This window comes from Tupaia chinensis, unplaced genomic scaffold, assembly GCF_000334495.1.
Source record: "Tupaia chinensis unplaced genomic scaffold, TupChi_1.0 Scaffold143593_1, whole genome shotgun sequence".
Classification (NCBI taxonomy): Eukaryota; Metazoa; Chordata; class Mammalia; order Scandentia; family Tupaiidae; genus Tupaia; species Tupaia belangeri.
In genome coordinates, this window is record NW_006203439.1 from 509,539 (window position 1) to 528,348 (window position 18,810).

General features: G+C 36.4%; 1 protein-coding gene across 2 annotated transcripts in view; it reads right to left on the minus strand.

Annotated features, from left to right (window-relative positions):
* TRAT1 (T cell receptor associated transmembrane adaptor 1) overlaps positions 1-17,013 on the minus strand; it is a 44,976-nt gene extending 27,963 nt beyond the window's left edge. For both annotated transcript variants that reach the window (XM_027766579.1, XM_006164207.3), the window contains exons 1-2: positions 16,860-17,013; positions 3,054-3,164 (exon numbers count right to left, since the gene is read on the minus strand). In XM_027766579.1, the coding sequence (XP_027622380.1) occupies positions 3,054-3,164; positions 16,860-16,866 (118 nt within the window). In that variant the 5' untranslated portion in view covers positions 16,867-17,013. The remainder of the gene's footprint in view (positions 1-3,053; positions 3,165-16,859) is intronic.
* Between the last annotated feature and the right edge of the window lie 1,797 nt (positions 17,014-18,810).

Here is an 18,810-nt window from a genome sequence, read left to right on the forward strand (position 1 = left end):
CATTTCTACTTTGGGGCAATAGGGCTATTTATGGTATGCCATGACTTTAAAGATTTGTACAATTGAAAAGATAGTGCCTTTTCTTTTAGTTAGATTACTGTCTTTTGGCAGTGGTCAACTTACCCATTGTATGCAAACTATTCCACAGAAGGAGTTTTCATGGTAAAATAATATGAATATTGATAAATAAATTCCAATGCACAGAATACTAAAAATGAGAATCGTACATTGAGCTATAAAAGACTATGTACGATTGCGTGTTCCTGGGCAGAAGCAATAGGTCAATAAAATCAGAACAGTCTTGATCTCGATTATGTTGATTAAAAAAAAAGTGGTTCTTTTAAAATTTAATTAATTAATTGTATTGTAATTTGTATGAGAGTGCATATGTGAGAGATAAGCAGAAAGACAGAAAACAAAAAAGTGAGAAAGTACCCCCATCGGAGGTGGTCACACTTCAATCCCTCCACCTTTATTTTTTTCCTTTTTCCAGAATTTTGGGCATGCATGCACACATCACTTGGCATGTTTTTCAAGTTTCCAAGTCTGGGATTCAAACCTTATAGTCAGCCATGTGGGAGCTAGGCACCTTAACCACCACTTCACTGGCTCTCTCAAAAAGTTCTTAAAAATTATTTTTGCGGGACCAGCAGTTAGCATAATGGCTATGTCTGTGGGCTCCCATGCAGTTGACCACGGTTCGCGTCCCAGACCCGGTGGCTTAATACTCACATCAGGCACGTGGCACATGTGTGTGCATGCCCAAGATCCTGAGAGGAGATGGAGGAGAAGGGATTGCAGTGTGGCCATACATCCTGGGGGGTGATTTCTCACTTTCTGTCTTTCTGTCCCTCTCTGTCTGTCTGGTGAGGACACGCACCCTATAGCAAAAACCTCTCCAAAGGAAAAAAAAATATTTTTGCTACAATTCAATGCAATTCTTCATGTAGTTGAAGAAATGATGATTTAGGCTAAAAATAAACAGATCAAATTCACTAGCTGAAATGAGAGAGCGGGACTCAAGCTGAGCATGTTATTCTACTCAGTGTTTGCTCCTCAAAAATCTTAAAATGGTTACCATTAGAATAAATGGATGGATGAGATACTAGTTTAAATGATTGTTCTTGTCCTGGTTTCCACGTTTTATTTCACTTCTCTAGCTCTCGGTTCTCACCTTCCTTCTTTATTCTTTTTCTTTTTCTTTCTCCCTCTTTACCTCCATCCCTTCCTCCCCTCCTCTGCACCACCTGCTGGCCCAGTTCATCTTTTTCTAATTCATGTTGTTGTATTATCTGCATTTACAAACTATCTTAATGAAAAAAGTTAAAATATACTGTTTAAACTGCCATATAAAGAAAAGGTCTCTCTTAGCTCATTTTTTCTATAAAAGGACACTTTGTAAAATATGGCTGATGATGGGTCATTTATACAGCTAACAGAAAGTTTGTTTTAAAATAGATTTGATTTATTGGACCAGCAGATGGTGTAATGGTTATATTGCTGGATTACCATATAGCTGACCGTGGTTCAAGTCTTGGACCTGGTGGCTTAAAACTTACACTGGGTATGTGTGTGAGCATGCCCCAAATCTCAAGAGAATTGAGGAGAAGAGATTGTGGTGTGCCCAACCCCTGTGTGTGTGGGGGGTGGTTTCTTGCTTTCTATCTCTCTTTGTCTCTCTAGTGAGTACATGCACCCTATAGCCCTATAGAAAATCTTTCTAAAACAAAAATGTATGTTTGTGTGTGTGTGTGTGTGTGTGTGTGTGTAATTTAATTACTGAGATCACTGCTAATCAGAAAGTATTGCTTGCCTGGAATCCCACTTTAGGTATAGAACTGATATAATAAAGATCCACTAAATGTTGAATTTCTGCTGAGGACATTTGGTCAACAATACAAGAGCAACATTTGCTAGTGGAAACTGTTTTTGACTGAGAATTAGAAAAACTGGACACTTATCCTTGATTTTGCTATTGAATAGATATGACACAGCTATGTCACTTCATTTTCTATCACTTCTAATTTTTCTTTTCAAATCTGCAGGACAATAACACCTTCTTTATAGTGTATGCTAGGATTAGCAACACTTAAGATACACCAACGAGGATCAAGGACACTCCCTGCAATCTATCATTCTAAATTAGCTTCATACAGTTTTTTTCCCCATAAACACATGTGTCTAATGTAATTTTGCTAACTTAGTTTTATTTCACCTTAGTTTTATTTTCCTCTTAAAAATAAGTTTACTCTTTTCTATCCTTTTATTACTACTTAAATGCCCTGCCTCTAAGAGTTTCTTGACTCTGGAATGTTAAAATACTACTCAGAAGTAGATGAACTTGTATTCTTCTTATCATTCACCCATGCACTTAACATGCATGGGTGAATGCCTACAGCATGCAAAGGCTGTACCAGTTGCTGAGTTTTTACATGTTTGAACCATGGCTCATGCAGGTGAAAGTCTATATGGCTGAACTACTGCCCAGTCTGTTGTAAAAGAAAAGTTGACAGTGGCAATGTTCTTGACCTACCCTGTCAGACACTGGCTGGGAGTGTTTGATAACAAGCTCATGGTTCAGACTGTGTTTTCCAGTTCCCTTCTGAGCCTACCCTCCTGTGCCACTTTAGGGGGTCTGACTGATCCTGAAAAGACCTAGTAGGCTCCAATGGAATCTTAGAGAACTGGTCTTCACTTTTCTCATCATGCATCACAGTGAGCCTTTATGGCTGCTCCAGAAAAGACAATAATGCCATGGGTTGATTAATTAGAGGAGGAAAAAAACATTCACCAGGACAATCCTTCCAGCACTACACTTGAGGGCAGAGATAAAGCTAAATTTGGGACACTTTAATAATATATTTCTAATATGAATACATTCTTAATAGGACCCTTGGAATGAAAAAAAAAAGATTTTCTACAGGTAAAAATATCCTATTGGATGACATTTCATAACATTGTCTTCTTTGATAGGTGTTCCAGTGACTTCACACTTTTTCTCCACGGTCTCTAGTCAAGCAGGCACTACATGACTATTTATCAAAATGTCTTACCTTGTCTCTGCTTTTGCACATAGTGGGAAATATTGAAGATCACCGATAGGACCAAAGCCAAACCCAAGAAGGCTAGAAGTCCCCAGAAGAAAATGGGGCATCCTGAGTTTCCTGGAATCAAAAGAAAATATAGTAGATGTTTACCTATTTGTTTTTGTATGGCTATCCCCACGATTAAGACCATTGCACTTATACATAATAATAAATCCTCTGCCAAAAAATTGACATTGACAACCATAGACTTACAGATTTCAAAGTATTAGGTTGTTGGGGAAATCATGACATATTTTTCTATGCAAAAATGCATCATGAATTTCCAGATAACCCAATAGTTGCTGGTGATAAGTCTCTTCAACTACTACCACCACCGCTCATTGATGACCGTCCTTTTCAGGTGGTTGATTTAACTGTATCTGTGAAAAAAATGGTACCAGCAAACTGTCTCACTTGTCAAACCAGTCTCAGTTTCCCTCTTTGCTATCATACTACAAGGATAACGGGTGATTTCTGTGATTAAAGACCTTTGTTCTTGTATGCTTATCTCTGTTACTTAAGCACTCACAGTCTAGGAAATTTGAGGGCACACATTATCTATTCCATGGAGACATATCATCGCCACTATCATTCCAGACTATTCAGTCAGCTGAGTGTAGGCTATAATCATTCATCCTCTACTTTTACTGTATCTGGAGACAATTAAATAAAATTTATAAATAAACTATAAAAAGGCCAAGGATAGTACATATTCATCATATTCATTGTTAAAAAAGTAAATTCAGATAAGTAAAAAAGATAAGAATCAATCTTAATCACATTCTCCATAATCACTATGAGCATGTTTGCTATATACTTCTAAATTTATTTTTCTTTGTGTAGAAATTGTTAGGGACTCAGAACACAGGATTCAATTATGCAGACTACAGGCATGCCTTGCTTTATTGTGTTTCACATAATTTCACTTTCTAGATATTGCATTTTTTACAAATTGAAGCTTTGTGGTTACCCTGTGTTGAGCAAGTATATTGGTGCCATTTGTCCAGCAGCACTGGTGACTGTCCAAAAGCCATTTGTCCTTTATGTCTGTGTCATATTTTGGTAATTATCACAATATTTTAAACATTTTTATTATAACTATTATAATTATTTGTGCTGAGTGATCTCTGATGTTACTCCTGTAATTGTATTGGGATACTACAGACTATGGATACATAAATGGCAAACTTAATTCATGTTGTATGTATTCTGACTACTCCACCAATGGGTCATTCCCCATCTCTCTCCATCTCCTCAGGTCTCTGTATTCCCTGAGACACAACAATATTGAAATTAGGCCAACTAAAACCTTACATGGTCTCAAAATGTCCAAGTGAAAGAAAAGTCACATGTTTCTCACTTCAAATCAAATGCTACAATTGGTTAAACTTAATGACCAAAGCATGTCAAAAGCTAAAATAGGCAAAAGCTAGGTCTCTTGTGCTAAATAGTTAGCCCAGTTGTGAATGGAAAAAAAAAGTTCTTGAAGGAAATTAAAGTTCTATTCCAGTGAGTATATGAATGATAAGATAGTGAAAGAGACAGCTGCTGATAAGGAGAGTTTTTGTAGTCTGAGTAGATGATTATACCAGCCTCAACATTTCTTTAAGCCAAAACCTATTCCAAAGCAAGGTCCTCTCTCTTCCATTCTATGAAGCTTGAGAGAGAGGTGAAGAAGCTGCAGAAGAAAGTTGGAGGCCAGCAGAGGTTGGTTCATGAAGTTAAGAAAAGAAGCCATCTCGGGAACCAGCAATTAGCATAATGGCTATGTTGCTGGACTCCCATGTAGTTGACCGTGGTTCGCGTACCAGACCTGGTGGCTTAAAACTCATGCCGGGCACGTGTGTGTGCGTGCCCAAGATCCCAAAAGGAGAATGGAGGAGAAGGGATTGCGGCATGACTATCCCCCCTGGGGGGCGATTTCTCGCTTTCTGTCTCTATGTCTCTCTCTGTCTGGTGAGCGCACGCGCCCTATAGCAAAAACCTCTACAAAAAAAAAAAAAAAAAAAAAAGCCATCTCCATAACATGGAAGTGAAACAGCAAGTGTTGATGTTGACTGTTGATACTGTAGAAATTATCCAGAGATCTAACTAAGATCACTGATGAAGGCACTAAACAACAGATTTTCAGTGTGGATAAATCCTTCTATTCACCATCGTGGGCTTTCATTGCTCTAGAGAAGTCAATGCCAGGCTTCTAAGCCTCAAAGGATAGGCCTACTCTTTTGTTAGAAGGTAATGCATCTGGTGGCTTTAAGTTGAAGCCAATGCTTATTTATTATTCTGAAAATCCTGGGGTCCTTAAGCATTACCATAAATTTATTCTGGTTGTGTTCTAAAAGTGGAAAACAGGGACCAGCAGTTAGTGTAATGGCTATGTCGCTAGACTCCCATGTAGTTGACGTGGTTTGAGTCCTGGACTCGGTGGCTTAAACTCACGCCGGGCACATGTGCCCAAAATCCCGAGAGGAGAATGGAGGAGAAGGGATTGCGGCATGGTCATCCCCTCTGGGGGGTGATTTCTTGCTTTCTCTCTCTCTGTCTTTGTCTGTCTTTCTGGCGAGCACACACGCCCAATAAGAAAACAAAATAAAACAAAACAAAACAAAAAACACAAAAAACCTCTACAAAAAAAAATAAAAATGGAAAACAAAGATTACGTTTAGAGCACAATTAACTATTTTAATTAGCAACCTCTGTTCAGAAAAAAAAAATGTCTTTAATAGTATTTCTGCTCAATGAAAATGTATATAGTCACTCGAACTCTGTTAGACACATACAAGGAGATTAATGCTTTCATGCCTGCCAAGACAACATCTATTCTGTAGCCCATAGATTGAGGAGTAATTTCAACTTTCAAGTCTTATTATTTAAGGAATATCTTTCTAGGCCAGTTTATGGTGTAGTAGGTAAGGCTTCTGAATCCCATTTGGCCAATTGTACAGTTCAAGTCCTGGAGCAAGTGACTTGAAAAATACACCAAGTATGTATATGTATATGTGCCAAATCTCAAAATGAGGGAGAAATGAAGAAAAGTAATTGCAAGGTAACCATTTTCCATGGGGGGTTTAAAAAGAGAGAGAAAAAGAAATATCTTTCAAAGTCTATAACTACCATAGATAGTAATTCTAATGACTATGGACAGAGTAATTTAAAAATCTTCTAGAAATGGTTGCCTCTTCTGAATGTCTTTAAGAACATTCATGATTCATGGGAGGACATTAATAGTAGTTTGGAAGAAGCTGATTCTAATGCTCATGGATGCCTTTGAGAAGTTCAAAACATTAGTAGAGCAAGTAACAGAAGATGTAGTAGAAACATCAAGAGAATTAGTATTAGAAGTAGAGCTTGAAAATGTGACTGAATTGCTGCACCTTTATGATAAAATTTCAATGGATGAGCAGTTGCTTCTTTTTTTTTTTTTGCTGCAAAAAAAAGTTATTTTTGTAACAATCAAGAGTCACTTAAAATACATTTTGTTTCATAGCTCACCAGGCAAAACAAAAGAAAAAAAGAACTCCCAATCACAAAATGAATAATCCAGTTAAAAATGAGCAACAGATAAATATTGAAGAAGACACACAATAGGCAAAAAAAATGTGAAAAAATTTTCAGCAGTTGCTTCTTATAGATGAGCAAAGAAAGTGTTTTCTTGACACGGAAACTACTGCTTCTGAAGATGATATAAGATTTTTTTTTATATGACAAGAAAGGGATTGTGAATAGTATATAAACTTGGTTGATAAAGCAGCCACGGGTTTTACTAGGATTGCCTTTGTTTTTGAAAGAAATTCTACGGTGGGTAATATGTTATCAAACAGCATCACAAACTACAAAGGAATCTTTTGTTAAGAGTCAATTCATGCAGCAAACTGTGTTGTTGTCTTATGTTAAGATACTGCCATAGCTGCCCCACCCTTCAGCAGCTGCTAACCTGCTCAGTCAGCAGCCATCAAGGCCAAAAGATTATGGCTTGCTAAACACTAAGATGATTATTAGCACTTTTTAGCAATAAAGTTTTTTTTTAAATTAAGATATGTACATTGTTTTAGACTTAATGCTATTGCATACTTAATAGGCTACATACAGCAGATGTATGTGTGTGTGTGTGTGTGTGACTCGCTTTATTGTGATATTTCCTTTACTGCAGGAGTCTGGAGCCAAACTGGCAATTATCTCCAACACATGCCTTTATAGAATAACCTTCTTTCCCCCAAATAACTTAACAATGAATTCCTCTTCCTGTAAATTATTTACTATCTATTTTGGTTGCCCTAGATTCCATTATATGGATTTTCTGTAATATGTAAGCATCTCTCAGTTACAGATATTTAAGTTGCTTTTTCTTCTTCTTCTTCTTTTTTTTTTTTTTTGAGAGGTTTTTGCTATAGGGTGTGTTTTCTCATAGAAAGGGAGAAATCACCCTCCAGGGGAGATTGTCACACCATAATCCCTTCTCCTCCATTCTCCTTGGGATCTTGGGCACATACACACACGTGCCCGGTGTGAGTTTAAGCCACTGGGTCTGGGACTCTAACCATGGTCGACTACATGGTAGTCCAGTGACATAGGCATTATGCCAACTGCTAGTCCTTAAGTTGCTTCTAATTTTTAGTTATTATAGACCATATTGTGTTGAGTATTTTAATAGTGACAGTGACACATACAACCACTTTATTTTTAAGTAAAAACTTATAATGATAAATTGCTGGATCAAAATATATGCATATTTTAAAGGACTTTGATATGTTAGTATCTTTATAATACTATACTAAACAAAAACTTCTTAGGTTAGTCTGGTCTTTGCTCCTATTAGTTCTCCTGACACTGGCTTTATGTTTTTTTGCTTTCAGTTGATCCCCATTTCATTAACTATCACTCCTAATCTAGCTACTATCTGTACACTGTCCTCAAACACTCACTGAATGAGTTTTATTTCTCTCTGTGTTCTGTGACATAGCTCTTTAGAAAGTGACTATTCGTATCTCTGCCCTGAATATAGAGGACACCACACTTTTCTTTTTTACCATAAACTGTTTCCAAGTGTCGTTTCAGACTCCCTATCTATCTTTTGCTACTCATTGGTGTCCCATCCACTCATGGATCTTGCTCCAGTTATTCTAAAGCACTTGTAATTTTCAATAGGCACCATATGTACCACTCCATATCTTTATGTTTCTGTATATTTCCCCCTTTTTCCTGAAACACTTTTCCTTAGTATCTGAAAAATTCCTAGCCATCCTTCAAGACTATGTTCCCTTTCAAGCCTTCTTACAATGTCTGTCCACTCATCAAATGACATCTTTTAAGATAATTATTATTTTTAATTTCCAGAGGGTTTCAGCATTTGCCAGAGAAAAAGGGAGAAAGTAACTCTCCAATGGGGCAGGGTCATACTGCAATTCCTTTGCCCCATTTCTCCATCCTGTCAGGATTCATATTTACAAATAAAACCCCTGTTACTATTAATTTATTTTTCAATGAACTTGATACAAGAAGTTGGTGCTAGCAACCTACTATCTGATTAGGCTTATGGGGGATCCACCACTGTAAATGTAAAATTATTTTTTTCTCTTGGGAATTTGATTGATATCAGTAAAATCTCTGGTAAATGAAATTTGGAAAGTACAACTAAGTGAGCTAAGCTATATGGGCCTAACCACAATCCCTGAAAAGATATGCTTGCATAGAACCAGGATGTTAATCACATCTAAGTGTCAGAGTGATTAGAAGCAATCTCTTCCTGACAGACCACATAATGATTTTGGGAAGCATAAAATGGAGATGTGCTTTCATTCTCTTCTCTTTTCGCCGTTTACCTTAGAGACCTAGTGTTGGACCAAGTGGTGGCACAGTAGCCATGCGACTAAGCCCACATGAGTAATGTCCTGGGATGCAAATCCAGGACCTTCCCGATCCCTGAGATGGGAGGTAGATTGTTGGTGTGAAGACCCTGTTGGGGGTATCTATCTATCTGTCTCTCTGTCTCTCTCCTGGAAGAAATAATAAATAAACTTAAAAAAAAAAAGACCAAACATGGGACCAGCGTTTGGTGTAATGGCTATGTCTCTGGACTCCCATGTAATCCACCACAGTTTGAGTCCTGGACCCAGTGGCTTAAACTCATGCCGGGCACGTGTGTGTGTATGTCTAAGATCCCAAGAAGAGAATGGAGGAGAAGGGATTGTGGCATGGTCATTCCCCCTGGGGGGGGGGATGATTTCTCGCTTTCTCTCTCTCTCTCTGGCGAGCACATGTGCCCTATAGCCAAAAAAAATAAAATAAAAATAAAAAAATCTCTCCAAAAGAAAAAAAGAAAGTGAAAAAAAAAAGACCTAACATATTTTAGTTTTACTTATCAAATATATACCATCATACTAAGAGAAAGAAAAATCAGTGCTTTCCTAGATACTGATAAACATGGTTCAATCTTCATAAACCAAGTAGCCTAATCAAGTAATTGTTCTATTTAGTTATTGTCAAAGAAAGAATGGTTAAAGAATAACATCTAAAATCCAAATTACGATTTTTGGCAGATAACTTTCAGTTCTTAAAATTTTAAGTCTAGCAGTTAGATAGAACAGTGACAATTATATATTGATAGTATAGTATAATACAGTACAGTATAATACAGTATAGTATAATACAGTACAGTATAACTTCTCCAAGAACACATCTCACAGTCAACTTACTGTAGACTTGACTAGAAAGTTGCATCGGTTAAAGTTAAGAATTCAATAAATGTATTAATAATGTACCTTTGGATTTGACTTGTAACACTACTGTAAAAAGTTCAGTCTAGAATGACTCTTTTTTTTTTTTTGAGACACTGGACTTGTTTAATTAAAAAACAAACATTATTTATACAAGTTTTCTTGCTTTCCTGCTGTTATTCTGCATTACAGTAGTCTCCATGAGAATCTTGGATGTTATTTCTTGCTGCTTGAAATGACATTGCAATGATCACTTGGCTGTAATCCAAGTGCTCCTATTTGGTCTGAGCCTGGAGATGTTCTAGACCTCTTCTGCCACTTCTGGGATGACTCTATTGAATCTCTATGGCACATCCTTAAGCACCTTGATTGTTCATTTAACACATGCTGAAAGAATGCAGAATTGACTTTGGAAAGACATTTTGACCATGCCTATGTGTAACTACCAGATCTACCTCCTGAATATAAGTAGAATGGGCTTTGATGACTTTCTATTCTATGGCATGTCCCAGTTACATTCTTCAGATTTCTTAAGACAATGTCCAGACTGCCCCCTTCTTACTGACTGCTGCAACATTTAATTGGCCCTCAAATGCAGCAGAGAGTTGAACTTCAAGTTGTAGTCAAAAAATAAAATCTAAAATCCTTTCTAGCTCTTTCAGTTCTCTTCCCCTTCTTTCAATGTTTTCTGCTTTTGTTATCAGGCAAAAGAAAATGTATTTTAAGAAAAGGAGCAAACTGTATGAGGCTCACCATTAAATAATTAATTATAGGAACGTTCTGGACTGAAGATGTTATTTAACACACCATTTGATGTCTCAAAAATAAGGACCTGGGGGACCAGCAGTTGGTATAATGGCTATATCGCTGGATTCCCATGTAGTCAACTGTGGTTCAAATCCTGGACCCGTTGGCTTAAACTCACACCGGGCGCATGTGCATGCATGTCCAAGATCCCGAGAGGATAATGGATGAGAAGGGATTGTGACATGGCCATTTCCCCCAGGGGGTAATTTCTCACTTTCTGTCTCTCTGTTTCTCTCTGTCTTTCTGGAGAGCACATACACCTTATAGCAGTTTTTCTGGAAGACCCAAACACCCTAAAAGAAACCCCCCCCCCCCCAAAAAAAAAGGACCTGGACATCTCAAGAACTGGTACATTTTTACTCTTATAGCCTATGGAACTATTGTAATTCACAGCTGTCTGTCTTTGCTCATAATTCACCTCAAGTAAATCTTTAGGATTACATATGGTACTCATTTTTGTGAACTAATTGTGTCCCTTGCTCCTTATTTTCTCTTTACCCTGACTTACTTATTTTGTTATCTTTTATAGTGATACACACACACACACACACACATCCTGATATCTAGCAGTATTTCTTTCTTTTTTTTTTAAAAAAAAGATTGTTAATTTTTATTTTTAATTTAACCAGGCCGGGGGGGGGAGAGAGAGAGAGAGAGAGAGAGAAAGTAAGTCACTATGGGACTTGAACTGTGGTCGACCATGTGGGAGTCCAGGGACCTTAACCACAATATCATCTGCTGGCCCCTGTTACATATATTTCGACTCTAACTGAGGGAGGGACAAATAAATACATAGAAAATAACAAATTTCTAGTGCTTATCCTTGGGAAAACTAATGAAATTTGTCTTATTTTGCTTAGTGTTTCTTTTTTCCTGGCATTTCCCATATCATCTAGTATTTAGTAAACATTTGATAAATAGTTATGTTTTGGGTAAATAATAGTAGAATACAAAAAAGTTGTACTTTAAGGAAGTAAGCAGAAAAAACTAACCTTATTTTAATACATTGAATCTAGCTATAAATCATCTTATCATTGGGACAAAACTATATTTTAAGTAGAAGTTTTGCTTTGTCTTTCCAATGAAAGGGAAAATTGAATTTGTTTTACTAGTGCATTAATTGCTACAAGAAGACAATTTTGTTCTCAGCTACAAAGAACCCAATCAATATCCCAAGCCTCCATTTTACACTTAAGGCTTTAAAAAAAGTCCTAATGGTTTTCATGAACTAGGTCAGCAATACTAAGATGAGAACTTGGGCCACATCATATGTTCCTGCAGGCTATGTTTCATCATTAACTGTAATAGTGCATTGGTTTCACATAACCAACTGGAGGTCTTCTAAAACATAGCTAACTTTTAATATGTTGGGGGCTGGTTTTAGGCATAGTCTCCAGTTTTCCTTTGATTTTAAGTGTCCATAATTCTTAACATTTGTTTTCCAAGATTCCTTTCCCTTTTGTAATGTGATATGAGTTTAAAATAAGATTTTCATTTAGAAATGTCGTATTTAATTGATATCTTTTATAAGTTCTTGATTGTTATCAATACATACTTCTAATTTGAAATACAAACAAAACTCTCACATGAGAAGAGTAGATGTTGAATATCTGAATGGTGGAAATTTTCAACCTGGTTGGCGGGTCTATATAAATGCTTACATACACACACACACACATCATACCTCTCCCTCCCAAATAATTCTCTATGTATAGTTTAGATATCTCCATACCCCTGTGGGTATCTATTTAATATAGGCAGTGAGTCTTATTACTGTATCTTATTGGATGCACAGAATGCTTTAAAAATCTCTCCCAGCAAGTACAGTCTTTAGGATCCTTTATTCATTGTAATTACTCTTTTATAAAGAATTATTTTATTTAACTTTATTTATTCATTTTAATTTAACCAGAGAGGGGCAGAGTAAGAGAGAGAGAGAGGGAAAGTGAGAAAGCAAACTGCCAGGTTTAGGACTCAAACCATGGTCGACCATGTGGGAGTCCAGAGCTTTTAACACCACACCACCTGCCGGCCCCTCATTTTAATTACTTTTATTTTCGTAGCTTTTATCAATTAAAAATAAATTTCTACACAATTGGCATTTAGTGAGGCAATGACAGCTAGAAAAAACATGATTTAAGTTTCTACCTAGCTTTCAAGTGCCAAAAGGTGTGTCTTTAATTATGAGACCTCTAACTCCCTTGCATTAAGGGATAACAATAATTGGCAGGCACTGTATCTGGAATTCACAATTCCACATGCTCTAGAAGGAAACCCAGTAATGGAAACATAATGCCTTTCTGCTGGCAGATTTGATTCACACAGAAACCTTTAGTTAAGCAATTAATATTAGAAAAAAAAACAATAAATATAATGCCTTAATGGTTTCTTCTTCAGGTTCTTTAACTGAGACAAGTGTCTCATTTCATAAGGTATAGTATATTGTACGTAGCTTCTATCGATGACTCCCCTTGACTTGGAAACTCTGTCAGAGTAGTCAACATCTTCTTGCATTTCATGCATGTGTATATTTTAGGCACCCAGAAGCTTAGGGAAAAAGTAATAATAGTATAATCCCCATTTGAGAAAAACACATTTATGAGGGTAGGAGTTTTTCCTTGACATGGTGTTGGTTTCATGCCAGACAAGGCACATCCTTGATGATGTTTCTGAATGTGCCCATCATCATTACACCCGCAACCCCAGCCACCACTGTCCAGCCATATTCTTCTTTTCAATGTAAAGGCATTAAAATCACATGTATTTGCACAGAAGGGGGCTCTCAAATCAGTTCCAGGCTTTTGATGCAAAATCTCATTTCCATTGACCTTAAATGAGTTTCTGTTAACAGAGGATTATTTGAGAAAAGAGTTGTGTATATCAGGGAGGAGGCTGTGATAGAAGAGGAAATCTAGCATTTTGGCTTTGAAATGTCTGTTTTCCAACAGTGGAGAAAGAGAATGAGAGTAGTTATTTAGAGTTGTAGAGGTGGTTGTGTGCAAATCATTGAACCTCACCAAGTCAATCATGCAACTGAAGCTCACATCCTCACCTGTGTGATAGCAAGACCACCTCATTCTAGTATATTGCAGTTCCTCTGACTCAGTACTCACTGAATGCAATCAACAAAGCATGCACGTGGGAGTGAGGGAGGGGTAGATTTTAAGAGTAGGTTGTTATTTCATCAATGCTTATTGCTTTGGCAATGAAAACCTTGAGATTTAAAGCCCTGCTTATAGATGAACCTTTCTTAATCTGTGTTTAACTACTTTATATACAAAGGCACTAAAAAAAGTTTGTGAAAAAATTAACCTATAATTTATTTTGTTGGAAATAAATAGAAATCCACACATAATTTTCACAATAGGCATTTTTCCATTAACCTGAAGTCTTCTTTTACGTGTTTATTGTTTCTTACTACAGACGTACTTTGATAAGAGTCTGTAGATGACATGATTATGTGGAAACTTTTATCCAAGGAAATACTATACCATGTATCCTTTAAGATTTCAAGAAGGCCTATTAACTGCTCGTTCTTTTTAATTGAAGAATGCTGAGAAGATTAAATAAAGTACACACAAAAAAATACCTGGAAAAGGGCCTAATAGTGATATATGTTATTAACTAGTAGCTTATGGGAATTTATTTTTTTAGAGCTGTGACCTTTAAGTGACAATCTTTTCTGGATTGGCTTTTCTTAGAATCACTACCAAATATTACCTAAATTAAATAGAGAACATCGTCTTTGACCTCTTCTTTAATTTAAAGAACATCTGACTTTAATGCATGATTTGTAACTTAGTACTACCTAATCTCTAAAAGAAAGGCTTCCATTGTATCATAAAGGTGATTGAAGCTCAAGACAAAACCAAGAAAAGACAATCATAATTCTTTTTCAAAAAACAATATATGAACTAAATTATAAAACATCTTCTAAACTAAATTAATGATAGCTCAAAGGATTTTTTTCACCATTTGATTTAGCTATTCTTCATTTTACATAAATGTAGAAATACAGTAGGAATGATAATATGAGAATATTTACTAATGATGCACTAACTGTAGGCATATAGTAGAAAACAAGGAAAAGCTAGGATTTTTCTTTTCATACATTGTTTTATTCAACTGGAAATAATTTTACTTATTTGTGTGTCTACCTTTATTTTCTTTTTTACTTCCTCTATTTAAATATAATAGTACTATCATCTGATTCTATTTCTCTTTCATGTTAAGTTTGCTTTGTTTTGTTTTGAATTTTAAGTCTGAGGCTTTTAGGGAAAATACTTTGTGTTTTTGTCTCTTCTGTGACATTGTGAAAGGTCACAATTGATAATGGAAGTGCTCTGGAATTATATCTAAAAAGGAAATGTGAACTCCAAAATGCTATGGAGAGAATTGTAATGTGGGACCAGCAGTTAGCATAATGGCTATGTCACTGAACTCCCATGTAGTAGACTGTGGTTCGAGTCCTGGACCCGGTGACTTAAACTCATGCCGGGCACGTGTGCATGCGTGCCCAAGATCCTGAGAGGAGAATGGAGGAAAAGGGATTGCAGCATGGCCATCCCCCTGGTGGGTGATTTCTTGCTTTCTATCTCTCTGTCTCTCTCTGTCTTTCTGCTGACAGCATGTACCCTATAGCAAAAACCTCTCCAAAAAGCAAAAAAAAAAGCATATGAAATTATTTTATACTATTCTTACCATTGGAGGAGAAGGGATTGTGGCATGGTCCTTCCCCTCTGTGGGGCTGGTTATTTCTCGCTTTTTGTCTCTGTCTCTTTCTGTCTCTCTGGTAAATGCGCACACCCTATCGCAAAAACCTCTCAAAAAAAAAAAAAAAAAAAAAAAAAAAAAAAAAAAAAAAAAAGGAAAAGAAAGAGAAACCCCCTCCCTCCTGACAGGCAGGCTGAGTCACCTCTGGCTTCAGACTCTCTGGCACACTTTGTCTCAATAAACTCCTTTCTTCTTGAGATGATGTCTCCTGAGTCTTACTTTGAACCATGAAGATGTAATCAGAACACTGATAAATGGTTGAGCTATAAACATTTTAAAAACTCATGCAAAAATATTCACCCACATTATAATAGAAGTAAAATATATTAGTAATCAGTTAACATGTGCTTAACATGTGCTTCTGAATTTAGTAAAGATTTTCAAAATGAGACCAACCTATTAAGGAGAACCCCTGGTAGAGTAAGTTGGCATCACTTTTGGAAAAGCAATTTGGCAATAATGAGACTTAAAATGTTCATAACCTCTTATTTAGTAATTTCAATTCTATAAATATTTCCTAAGAAAACGATCCTTAATTCAGAAAAAAATATGGATATAGTTTCTCTTTCTGCATTTAAAAATGTAAAACTGAATACAACATAAGTGTGCAAAAATAAACAAGTGACTAAGCACACTTAACCCATTTTGTATTCCTTCAAAATATAAGCAGATGTTATATGCAGATGTTATAACAAAAAGGGAACTAGTTCTGTTATAATGTTACCACAAAAAGCTGGATATATGGTTTTAGGTATATTATAATTTCAGTTATGCAAAGTAAACTGTATGCAAATAAAAATGGAAAAGAATACAACATATTTTGTACTTTCATGGTGATGAGAAACATATAAGATTTTTACATCTATTTTATTATCTCCTTTTACATAATATGCATGTTTTCTCTTACGATGAAAAGATGTGTAGTAAAGAAATAAAAAGTACATAAAAAAATACAAGAGGAAGGACCCATCAATGCGGCGTTGACACCACAGTGAATTGATGTGGAGCCAGCCCTCACAATCCATTGCACAAGTGATTGAATTTTTCACTGTCCTTTTCAAAATTGTCATCTTTCTGCATGTTGACAGTCGAACTGATGGCTGGGAATATACTGCAGTGCCTAATCTCTAAAGAATTAGAATGTTAGTTATTCCTATCCTGCTTCATATCTAAACTAAAGAGGAAACGGCATGACTAATAAAATCTTCTTTAAAAATAAGTATTTCAAATGCCATAATTATCAATAAACATCTAGCTTGATATGATCAAACACTGTGCAGTTTTTCTTTTCAAGAGAAAGTAGTCAACTTATATTCTTTAATGTATTTTAAAATGTAGGCTAAAAGTTCTCTCAGTTTTAAAAATAATTGTGTTAACTAATTTACTTTGCAAATATCTAATGCCTTTTTGAGGACCTGGAAATTATCAAGTGAATTTTTAGGCAGAGAAATGGAATGAAAGAATTTAAAATGCCTCTTACCTGACATGCTTCTTTTTTCAGCAGAAGTCTTAAGCAGCCATAAGGCATAGGTAGTTAAAAAAAAAAAAACAACCTTCTTTTTTTCCCTAAGTAATGTTGCTCTGTTATATTAAAAGCAGCATGGCAGTAAAACTTGGTCTTATCGGTGCTTCTGGTTTTTTTTTTTTTGTCTCTGTTTCTTGAAATCTTTTGTGTGTACTTTGTTCAGTTACAAACAGGAAATGTGGTGATGGAGGCTTCTAGAGTTTAGATCTGAAAGTAGTAGACTTCAATTGTGTAATGTGGGGAGAAACATTGCACGAGTCTCCATACTGTGGTACTTGAATTTTTATCAGTATCTGAGTCTAATTTAAAAATAAATACTTCAATCAAAGTACGAATTACAGTAGGAGGGATCTTTCATAGCTCTGGAGACATTTCAGGTTGTCTCTTTACAAGTAAATTAATACTTGAAGCAAAATGAAAAAGATTAAACTGATGAGTAAATAGTATGCAGCCAACTGGATGTGCTCAGCTGTGTGCTATGTTTTCTATGAGACAGCAAGGAGGAGAGGGGATTAATACTTTCTGAGCACTGACTATGTGCCAGCTGCCTCCTGCACATCATTCCACTGGAAAACTAGGTGTCTGCCTTGTTTTCCACCAGCTCTCACTGCAGCTAGCGTGTTTCTCTGTTCAATCTGCAGTCACCTGGCAACAAGCTCTAGATCCCAACCACCATCCCAGAGTCAACATTAGAAGCTGCTAAACATTAGTGGACACTGGTTTAGAATCCTGAGCCCTCCTGAATTAGAATATTTGGGGTGGAGCCCTGGAATCTGCATTTAAACAAGCACTCTGGTTATTTCATTATAGGTGTTCTGGATAATCTTTTGAAAAACTCATACATACAGGATAGAATTGATCTTATTCATCATTAAAACTCTAGAACCTAGTATTACACCTGACATAGTTTAGGTCTCAATAAATATTATTGAAATAAACGATTAAATAAGTAAAATAATGCTACAATCTTCTGTTTCTCCCTGCTCCGTTGTTCAAGATAACACCCTAGTAAGCAAAAACAGTGCTTTTTAATTCACTGGACAGAGCTGGCTAAACACTAACAGCGTTTTTCTACTTCAGTCATTCACCCAAAGTATTTCTTGCTAGTCATTGAATTGGATTCTGTAGAACTGAACTAGATCATGGAGATTTCCTAGTCTCATCTTTTTTTCTTTCTCTCTCTCTCTTCCTTCCTTCCTTCCTTCCTTCCTTCCTTCTTTCCTCCCTACTCTTCCCTTCCCTTCCCTTCCCTTCCTCCCTTCCCTTTCCTTTCCTTTCCTTTCCTTTTTTTTTTTTGAGAGGCTTTGCTAATAGGGCATGTGCACTCACCAGAAAGAGAGAGACAGAGAGACAGAAAGCAAGAAATCATCTCCTGGAGGGAATGGCCGTGATGCAAGCCCTTCTCCTCCATTCTCCTCTCAGGATCTTGGGCACACACGCACATGAGCCTGGTGTGAGTTTAAGCGACTGGGTCTGGGACTCGAACTGTGGTTGACCACATGGGAGTCCAGCGACATAGCCATTATGCCAACTGCTGTTCCCCTTAGTCTCATCTTCTAAAGGCATTTTTCAGAATATGGTCCATGGAATACTAGGCTGTCAAGAAACTCTAGGAAAGCACATCCTTCCTTAAATATATTTGGGGAAATTGTATATTATTTTCACCTTTATAGATGTATATTAGTACATTAAAGGTTTAGGTAAGCCTAAATAAAGAAAAAAATTTTAACAGAACCTTTTCTGAACTTATGTGGCCAGAGAAATCATTGTTTAGCTGCCATCTGTTAGCAGGGTGACAGGTTCTGTGAGGCAGGTCTGGTGCATATAGACCAAGACGTCAATGGAACAGCAGTCTCAGATTTATGTAGAGACCAGAGGACAACAAAGAATCCGAAGGTTATAACCT